This window comes from Thunnus thynnus, chromosome 19 (genome assembly GCF_963924715.1).
Source record: "Thunnus thynnus chromosome 19, fThuThy2.1, whole genome shotgun sequence".
Classification (NCBI taxonomy): Eukaryota; Metazoa; Chordata; class Actinopteri; order Scombriformes; family Scombridae; genus Thunnus; species Thunnus thynnus.
In genome coordinates, this window is record NC_089535.1 from 28493661 (window position 1) to 28504242 (window position 10582).

The following is a 10582-nucleotide window of genomic DNA, read 5'->3' on the forward strand; positions in this document are numbered from 1 at the left end:
GCTGAAAGTGAACCTAGTACTAAGAACACTCCTACCTCAGAGAAGCTTCCTAACTGACTTTCAGCAGGGAAGAGGATTACTCTCAGAAGAGAGGGTGATGTTGCTATTTTACCACACTCAGAGCTGCAAAGTAGAAATGATCATGACATCATAGTTCTTTGACAGTTTGGTTTGGTTTGAAACATTAAGTAAAATTTAAAATGCAGAATATAACACTATTTTTTATGTGTGGGCTATAAATAGCTTACAAGGTTATATGGAAAATTAACTGAAACTCAATAAATGAAATGTAAAATCATCAGTTCTGTCCAGTCACATGGTTTTACAGTGTATATTTGCCACATCTTGCACATATTGGACTTTCAACTCCACTCCTTGTTAGCTTATGTGCTTACCAGTGGGGAAAAAAGGATTTCTGTAATTTCACAGTCTTCTTTCTATGTCAGGAAATGCACTATTGTTGTAATAGAGCTGAAATAGCCTTCATTATGCAGCTGACAACCAGGCGGGGATACACAATTGTGTTTTAGTTTTGCATTATTTTTATGAGATACAGTTTGATTTGCTACAGTTTCTCTTTCTCTTTTTGTCAAATCAATACTTTAATAGGCTTGTTGTCATCAAGCGTTGCCAAAATATATCTCCTCTCACAGATTATCTCTGCCTGAACACCATCTCAGGTTAGGACTCCTCTAGAGCTCTGCTAAATATCTCCACAGATAGGAGTAATTTTTTTAAGTTAACAAAGCGGATAAAGTGCTTTTACTCCTAGTCCCTAAAGAGTGATTTCCTACTCTGAGACACTTGACAAATACAGGCCCTGATCATGAAAGATTTAAAGCAAAGTGGTTTTTTTCTGCCTGCCTTTTTTCTACCTGTTATTGTCAGATTTTAAATAGTATAGTATACACCTGTCTTACAAGCACAGCGACTTTGTGTTTTTAATTGACTGCCAGTATGCAATGTGTTCTTTCTGTTCCTTGTAGAAGGTTCGAGGGATGGCTCTTGATGATGTGGTGGTCCTGAATGTGGACACAAACACCCTGGAAACCCCCTATGAAGACCTCCAAAGCCTGCCCAACGATGTGGTGGGCAACAGTACACTACATATTTAGAAAAGCAGTCCACTTTTTGAATATGAATGTAAACATTGTCAAAGAGAAGCTGCAGGTCAGCACATTACCATCACCATGAAGGCCCAAACACACTGAAAGCGATAAGCGATGTGTCTCATTTGACGCGCATCATTTGATGCTCCTGTGGCGCACTGCAGGCATCAGATTTGAAATGACAACACCACAGAACAACACAGATTTGTCCTGTTCTCTGTATTTACTGCTGCATAAGTTGGATGTAATGAATGAATAGAAAGGAGAAAACGCAGAGCAGGAAAATGAAACTATGATTGTCTGTTTCCACAGTCAGTCATCTGATTATTTATTTGTGCTTCAGAACGTAACCGCCATGAAATAATCAGAAAATAATGTTTTATTTCTCTCATTCACTCTACCGCCACTCGCTCTCCTCACTCGACCACCGCCGTGCTGTCTCTCTCTCTCTCTCTCTCTCTTGCTTATGCTCTCAGCTCTCTTGCGCACTCTCTCTCTTTTCGACTGCAGAAAAAACAGTTTTGGTCGCTGGGTCCTCATTTGACGCTCCAAAGTCAAGGTTGGAGTAGGGGTGTCGAGACAGATTTATGCGCCTCATGATGCTTTTGGTGCATGTCCGGACGTCTAAAACAAGAGGTGCACTTCAAAACATGCGCTACAGATGCTTTCAGTGTGTTTGGGCCACTAAGCATCACTGTAGATGCCACCCTAATCTTGATCTTCCATTTCTAACTTAAGCATAGAAATGGGATAGTTACCAAATCACATCTATACAGTAGATATATGGCAGCACTTATTCACAAATGTTTTCACACTCACAGAGCGACAGTATTATAAGATTCACTTTTCATTCAGTCATTTCTTTCTCACACAGCAGTTATACAGTTGTGTTCTAATAATTGTGTTTAATGTTCCCCTCAGGTTTCATCTTTAAAAAGTCGTTTGAAGAAGGTTTCAACAACAACTGGAGATGGTGTGGCTCGAGCCTTCCTCAAGAGTCAGGCTGCTCTGTTTGGCAGCTACAGAAATGCTCTGCAGATCGAGTCGGTCAGTACATAGATGAGAAACAACAAGAGTGACAGTTCAGAGTGATTCAAATTGACTGCCCGTTGTTTGGGCAGGTGACTGAATAGCAATCATATACTCACCTGGTCCTGGCGGCGAGTCAGTCAGTCCTGCAGTGTCAGACGGGTTGAAGCTGTGGTTCAATGCCAATTTTGACCACTTTATAGCAATTCAATACAACTTTTAGTTATTTTTTCGATATCTTTTGAGTTTAATAGGAATTATGGAGGTGTTTTTGCTGAAATAAATTATTCAAGGTTTCGACAAGTTTGGAGTGCATCTTGAAAACCACCATGGGCTACACCTCAGATGCCGGGAAAGAGCCTTTATGTGACCTGCATGTGATGGCACACCCCAAGTCATTTTGCCTCATGCAAGAACCACTTGTACGAACAGATTTGTTCTTAAGTGGCATGTTTGAGTGATTTAAGAGGATTTATGGCATTCCCCAATTTTCTTATGCTTGGAATTTTCTCTTGACATACAAACAAAATTCACAAGTTCAGACCTGTCGTATGAGTCATAAACAGACAATCTGTTAATCCTCACAGGGCAAAAAACAACAGACCTGAAATCATAATGTCATAATCAGAGTTCAAATATGATACCAAAATGAACTCAAATAAAATGTATATATACTAAAACAAACTTAATGTTAAATTAAAATTCTGTTCACTAGATCGTCATCATCATGGCTGCCAGTTCACTCAGAGGTTATTTTTTTAGATGTGATGATTTTTATTTCAGTCGTTGTTGTAAACAGCTGCCTCTGTCTCTCTGTATAAAATATCATCCTGTATTGCATAACATCTTTTAGCATCTAACTTCCTGTCAAAGCATTCACTCTTTATTTCTGTCACTACAGCGCTGCTCTGATGGATTCATATTTTCTAATACGACTACTGACACTGATAAATGTGTCCTCTGACTGCAGGATTTGAAGCTCTTCTTACTCAATGGGAACATTTTTGTGAATGAAACTCACAAACGGAGCAGAACAGGTCGCCTTATATGGACATTTTAGGGGTGTTTATTATGCAAATTATCAAAACTCACAAAATACGTTAGTTAGTTTGTTGAATCCGACTTGGAATAGATTTAGGATACGAGAATGTTCTTGCATGAGACCCAATATGTCCACAGCATTTTTTTTATTAACAAGGCCAAAAGCAAGTGCTGATGGGTACTGAATATTAGATGCTGAACATGTTCTCTATCAATGTGTTGTACAGAACTGAGACAGTTTATGTGTATTCCTGCATCTTTAGGGCGAGCCAATAACATTTAATGAGGAGACTTTTGTGAACCATCGATCCAGTGCCATGAGACAGTTCCTCCAGAATGCTATTCAGCTGCAGCTCTTCAAACAGGTACACACACACACACACACACACACACACACACACAGACAAACATACAGAACACACACACAGTTTTGTTTATCCCTTCTTCATACACTAATACATTCATTGGTTCCACCTGCAGTTTATTGATGGCCGTTTGGACCTGTTGAACTCAGGAGAAGGTTTCAGTGACATCTTTGAGGAAGAGATCAACATGGGTGAATATGCAGGTGAGGCAGCAGTAATATGGTAGTGTGTTATTTATCCAGTAGGTCCATTGGCATGGAAACACTGGGTGCATCTATACTTTGTGCCTACCCATTTTTAGGAGGATCACTGAAATAACAGTGTATTGTGTAAGTGATGCAGTAATAGAAAACAGCACATACACTGGTTATACACAGCAATGGTTTTATATCACTCAGCACGCACACTGGTTAATGTTGTTGACCTTTTATTGTTGTGACTCCCCCCCACAGGAAGTGACAAGACCTACCACCAGTGGCTGTTCACCGTGAAGGTGAGCAAGTGTGAAGGTTCTTACCTGGACAGACAGACAGCACATTACCCTAAAACAGTGGTTCCCATTATATTATATTATATTATATCATATTATATTCAGTTAAATAATACAGGCTTAGCAATACTAATGACAATAACAGTATTAAAAGCCAACAGGTACTGTGCAAATGTACAGATAAATAATTTTACTTTAAATAAACAATGAATACAATTAAATATGTTAATATGTTAAATTTATTTCTTTCATTTTCGTCAGTTAGCTTTTATTTAAGATGTACAAGGAAACAAGCAAAACCAAAAAAAAGGTTTTGGGACATTAGAGACATCAGAGTGTTGATGTGGAGAGAAAGAACAACAAGCGATCACAGAGCCCCATAACACAGTGAATGTGCACAGACAATGATATCTGGATATTTGTCTTCTACAGGCTACAACCTGTCCGTGAAGTCATTAGCTGAGTCATTTAGTCTGTTGGTGCACATTCACTCGTCTCTGTGTAGAGAACTGAGATGTTTCTGCATTTCTTTAAACTCAGTTTTTTGTGTCAAATCTTTCTATTGCTGCTCTGACACTCACTTTTTTCTGACTGCTGAGTTCCCTGCAAAACATCAGCCCTGGAAAGGGTGTTGTGTTACTATGACAACCAGCAACAGTGAGTTGTCATGTCAGCTGAGACTACCTGCATATTAAACAAAGTTTAATATGGTGATTTTGATATTCATTGCTTATTTATTCTGTTTTGATATGTGTAAAACATATTTAATGTAAATCTTGCCGTTTTTTTGATGTGGAGAAACATTATTAAAATACACAATAAATGAACAATTACATTTGATTTGGTTTGATCTCGTGGCACTCCTGGCCCGTCCTCACTTTGGGAACTGCTGCCCAAAAAAATAGTATACATAAATTTCTGTCACCTATTATTTGCTTGTTAGCAGCAGTCTTGACTACTAATAGCAACATTTTATCAAAGTAGGCTGCAGATACTCATCCGCGGCATATTTCTTACCATGCTTGGCAACCCATTGACCTTTCTAGCACCACCATCTGGCCACACTGATCTATTTCAGGACTGTCACACAGCGTGTTACAGTTCTGGAAGGCAATCTAACAGAACCTGGACATTTCAGTCACTCAGTGGCTAATAAAATGTATGTTGAAAACTCAACTTACAGTCAGGAGGGTGCAAAGTAATAAGAAACTTTATTCACTCTGACTGAGAAAGGTGGCCTGAAAGCTATGTTGCTGCAATTCTACTTATTAAATTGATAAAATGATAGCTTTCCTCTACGAGTGGCGGCACTGAGTGTACTGTTGGTGATCAACACCCCAGTCGATGAGTGAGGAAAAAATCACCATCACCATCTTTTAGTTTTTTTATGGTTTGTATTGAGTTAAATGGATGAACATCTTGCTCGGTCAGTAGTCGGAGTTAATAGTGTTTCTTTTCTTTTCTTTTTTTTTTAACATATCAAGGTCCTTTGATCTGGGCTATTCAAAATGTAACAGGCAGATGGCTGCTCATATTCATGTGCCTCAGAGAGTAAAGCCTTTGAATCTTAATAACTACAAGGTCTTCCTTCCAGAGCCTCCATCAGGATGTACCTTTTAGGATGCACCTCTACATTTTTCTGGGAAGCCTTTAAGAATCATAAAAATATGTTCTTCATTCCATTCCAGTGTTGTCTTGTGTCTGTCATGATTACTGCAGCCTCTACAGTAGGTGCTGCAAGTGGGGGTTTAAACCTTTCCTCATGCAGTATGTAGTACTAATAATACATCTCAAGATAACTGATCATGGTACATAACAGAAACCCCAGTGTGGTTTGTGAGCTGTGCTCATGTATCCAGCACTAACAGATTCCCTAAATGTTTTCTGACAGAAAGGGGGCGGGGCTATCTTCAACACAGTGAAGACCAAGGCAAACCCGGCCATGAAGACCGTTTACAAGTTTGTAAGCACGTCCCTGACTTCTTTAAAAACCTGAAAATTAAACTTTTAGTTAGGAATGACAATGTCAATGATCTAGTTGTGTTCATGTTTATTTGACAGGCTAAGGATCATGCAAAAATGGGCATCAAGGAAGTCAAGAGCCGGCTGAAGCAGAAGGTATGTGGCTGTACACTGAAAAACTATTCTGGATCATTGTTTTGTTGTTGTTGGAAACACTTTTTCACTGGTGTGTAAATTTTGAGAGTTTGAAACTTAAGGTCCAGCAGCAAAGTTGGTGACAGTTCTTGGTCTCTCCCTCATAAAAAATACCTTAAATATTACCCTAACTTACCTTACACTGAACCCCACTACCCCAGCCACGGCGTACAGCCTCCCTCCCCATCCCCCTGCAGTGCCATCACTCCTTTCGCCCATGTCAACCTCCACCTCCCCGTGTCCCCTCTCTGCAGGAGCAGGCAGAGAATGGCTTTTCCACAGCGGGGTCAGCAGTCATCGGCGAGGAAAACACATCAGGGTTTACCTCCTCCACCAGTGCGGTCAGGAGGGAGGGGCCACTGCGAACCTGGGACGACCACAGGCCAATCACTGTGCACTTTGGACAGGTGGGCAGAAATGAGGCGAGCCGGGGACGTGGTGAGGAAGAAAAGGTGTGGAGAGAAAGAGTTTATAGTTGCACTGTATCGATGTTGAACAAGAGCTGGCTGATGTGTGTGTATATATATATACCATGAGATGACAATATGTAAACTGTAAGAGATGTTTCCATAGCAGTTATACCGAGGTAGCTCAGTAACATCTCTGCTTTCATGAACTGACTTTTTTCTGTTTTCTTTCTTTGCACTTTGACAGTTGAACTGTAGCACATTGTCAACTGCAAGTTTTAATTTCTTTCCCCATAAAACGTCTTCAAACATTGTTACAGTATTCATTTTCCTGTGGGTCTCCCTGATGAGGAAGTAGGTATACAGAATAAGCTGTGATCCCCTTTTTATGTTTCCACGCCGGCGACAGCCGTGGCCAGAGGTATTATGTTTTCAGGTTTTCTATCTGGCTGTCTGTCCCATTCTCGTGAGTGTGATATCTCAGGAACGCCTTGAGGAAATTTCTTCAAATTTGGCTCAAACGTCCACTTGGCCTCAAGGATGAACGGATTAGAATTTGGTGGTTAAAGGTCAAGGTCACTTTGACCTCACAAAACACGGTTTTGGCCGTAACTCCAGAATTCAGAGGCTAATTATGATAAAGTTCACATAAATGTCTAATAGGATAAAATGATGAAGTAATCACATTTTATATCCAACTTACTCTAAGTGAAGACTGCATGTTTCTCATTGGAAATTATTTGCTGGAATCATACATGTCAATATAGTGATAACTTCCATACACTTAACACCTTTTATTGAATTCAAAGTCTTCTACAAATATTATGAGTCTGGACAGACATGGATGTAAACTGCAACCTAACTGGTTGGCAGAGGCATACAACCACAAACTGGTATTTCTAGTTTATTCATATTATTTTTTCACTTCCACAGGCTCGGCCACCAATGCTGTTAAAGAGACCAAGCAGCAATGTGAGTCTGGAAAGCAGCGTTGACCAGTAAGCCTACTTCCTTTATATACAGCATATTTCACCATCCATGGTGCAATTAAGAAATAACATCTACATATTTAGACAGTTGATGCATGACCTTTGAGCTAGAAGGGTAAAAATCGCTGATAGGATTCTAAGCTTGTAGAGTTTGTTTGAAAATTTAAAAAATATGGGGGTGTGGAGTTAAAAAGAAGTGAGGTAACCAGACCACTGTAAATTATGTACGGTAGCCTACATTAGAGTGACATTCACTACATTTGAAAGGTAGTGAAGACAGAGCATTAGGAACTGTGTTGCAGCTCTGTACTGCTGCAGTTGGACAGACAATATAAGACTCCTTTAGTTGGCAAATACAATCACACAGGATTCAAAGTTTTTGGATTTGATTGGATGTCATTGCGGTCCAATTTCCTTTTCAACAAATTCACAGGTTGCTTTAGGATCATTCAAATGAATAAATCAGATAAAATAACTCATCTAAGTACAGTAACATACTAATCCTAATATACTTTATGTGCATAAAAATAAAAACTGCTTCAGCTTCCTTCCTTTTCTTATTCTTCCCCTTCCTCCCTGTTGCTTTTTAATGATGCAATGAGCTGCTAATTTCTTGTTCTCTTCACCGTAGCTCTATCCGTCCTACTCGTCACTACACAGTCTTTCTCTCTGAGGATTCGTCCGGAGACGAGCTCCAGTATGACGATGACTCCATCTCTGGGTTTCCTGACAGCTTTCTCTTCTCCGTCCCTTTTGAGTGGTCACCTCTGTACGCATCTTGCACTATTGACTAATTAATAAGCCTTTCTCACCTCATCTCTTTTCTTTCGAATCAAATGTGTGTATGTGTCCACATGCGTTTTTAAGCTTCACATTGAGGACATTTTGGTCATTGTACAGGGAAGTCTTGGGATTAGGTTTTGATTATAAGGTCAAGAGAGAATTCTGATTTACATAAGGCATTGGTAGGATTAGGTATGGCTTCAATGTTGATCATGCATATCTATTTTGCTATTTGTTGGGGTGTGTTGTGATAGAGGTCTTCAACAGGTAAGAACCCAGCCCAACCCCAGTCTCTCAGTTAAAAGTGCCAGTACAGTGGAAACTGCTTTTAGTGATCATGGTTACAGTGATCAACCACTTATATGGATCAAAAATGGGACAGAATCATTCCTATACAAATGCTGTTTAAATAATTTGCTTATAGTAAGTAGTCCTCTTACAGTGTTCATTTTGGGTCTTTTCATACATGAAAACATATGGACGAAAAATTTAAAACTGTGGTAATTCTATTTTTTTACCTTACTCCCATGACACATGTGATATGTAATTAGCAACTGTGGCGCCATTATTGGGCGTTGGGGGGTGTGTTTATTTGTAATCGCCATGAAGCAATCAGAAAATAATTTTTTATTCTTCTCATTCACCGGCTTTCTCGCTACCATTGCTCCCTCTCCTCATCCACTCTCTAGCTCGCTCGTCCACTGTTTTTCTCTCTCTCTCTATCTCTCTCTCTCTCTCTTTCTCTCTCTCATCTTTTTAAAAATGAGTTGGAAAGCCACATGCACATTGACGTGAACGTGACGTGATCATGACGGGAAAAAGAAAGTCTTTTTCTCTCAATGAAAAACATTGTCTCCTTGAAGCTCATGACAAACTGCCAAACTGCCCGTTTCATTACTTTGTATTCATGTAATAAATATACAAATGTCAATTAGATGGTAATATGCATGATAAATAAAGAAAAAGAAAAAAATCGGTTATAATAATCATCCGCTTATAGTGATCAATTTGACCAGGACAGACGTGATCACTATAAACAGTTTCCACTGTATCAGTTTTGTTCTTACCTGCCTGGAGAGTTGTGTGATATGACGAAATACGTATACCACGAGATTACAAAGATTTGTCAATCGGCAGAGACTTTTTTGTATTATTTCCATTGAGATAACTATCCCTTAAACATCTCGGGCTGTATTAAGCCTTTTCGAGCTATCTTGCAAGTTTCCTGATTTGTCAGGTATTCAGGTAGTAAGTTATTTGACTCAAAAAAAACTGCAGTGCCCATGTTCATCATAATGGCAAAAATATAGGTTTAATGAGATTAGAGATGCAACGATTAATCAATTAGTTCCCAGCTATTAATCTACCATTTTGTTATTTTTCTGGTTTCTTTAGACTGCTATGACAGTAAACTGAATATATTTGGGTTGTGGACTGTTGGGGACAAAACAAATCATCTGAGGAAGTCACACAGGGCTTTGGGAAACAGTGATCGACATTTTTCACCTTTTTCTGGACCAAACAAACGTCGAGAAAATAATTGACAGATTAATTGATAATGAAAATAATTGTGGCAGCCATAAATTTGTTGACAATGAGAAAAATATACAATATTGCCAGCTTTATTTTTTAACAAAATTAATAAAGCAAAGTTAGAGAGAGTGGAGGGATAAGCACGGTATGTTGATCATAGATTTCAGACATTGAACATAAAAAGAGTTTAGGCTTCAAGATGTTATGAAGCAGGTCCATCTTTACTTTGGGAAAAAGGTCATTGGTCCATTTAAGGGTTGGGTATAGTGTTTTGACCCATGAAGACCTCTGGTGTGTGAGAGAAAGAGATACTGATAGAAATAAATGACCATTGGTCAAACTCTGTCCCTGCAGGCCACAGCCATACCGCTCCCTAAAGGAGGCTGAGCTGATGGAAGGGGATGATCCTGGTTTTGGGGCAGAAAGTCACACTGCTCCTCCCAGCCCAGTTACTGAGAAGTTCTCCAATGTCAACCTGCTGGGCGATATCTTCGGCTGCCAGGATGAGCCTGACAGCCAACCAATTACCTTGGCTAAAAGTCTTGAGGACCTGAGGACTCCTAAAGACTCCGAGGAGCTACAAGCCAAGTTCACCTACCAGGTCAGAGGTCCAAATGTTCTGTAGCCAAAAGTTGTTAAATGCTTAACTGTCATTTCAAAAAATACAAGAATCCGGTCC

General features: G+C 39.5%; 1 protein-coding gene across 4 annotated transcripts in view; it reads left to right on the forward strand.

The window, feature by feature from the left end:
* dennd1a (DENN/MADD domain containing 1A) overlaps nucleotides 1-10582 on the forward strand; it is a 35561-nt gene that overhangs the window by 18768 nt on the left and 6211 nt on the right. The window contains exons 12-22 of one of the 4 annotated variants that reach the window (XM_067574251.1): nucleotides 987-1088; nucleotides 2031-2156; nucleotides 3443-3544; nucleotides 3660-3747; nucleotides 3997-4037; nucleotides 5926-5997; nucleotides 6096-6152; nucleotides 6446-6643; nucleotides 7532-7596; nucleotides 8219-8356; nucleotides 10258-10504. In XM_067574251.1, the coding sequence (XP_067430352.1) occupies nucleotides 987-1088; nucleotides 2031-2156; nucleotides 3443-3544; nucleotides 3660-3747; nucleotides 3997-4037; nucleotides 5926-5997; nucleotides 6096-6152; nucleotides 6446-6643; nucleotides 7532-7596; nucleotides 8219-8356; nucleotides 10258-10504 (1236 nt within the window). The remainder of the gene's footprint in view (nucleotides 1-986; nucleotides 1089-2030; nucleotides 2157-3442; nucleotides 3545-3659; nucleotides 3748-3996; nucleotides 4038-5925; nucleotides 5998-6095; nucleotides 6153-6445; nucleotides 6644-7531; nucleotides 7597-8218; nucleotides 8357-10257; nucleotides 10505-10582) is intronic. The other 3 variants (XM_067574252.1, XM_067574253.1, XM_067574254.1) reach the window with 3 other exon arrangements.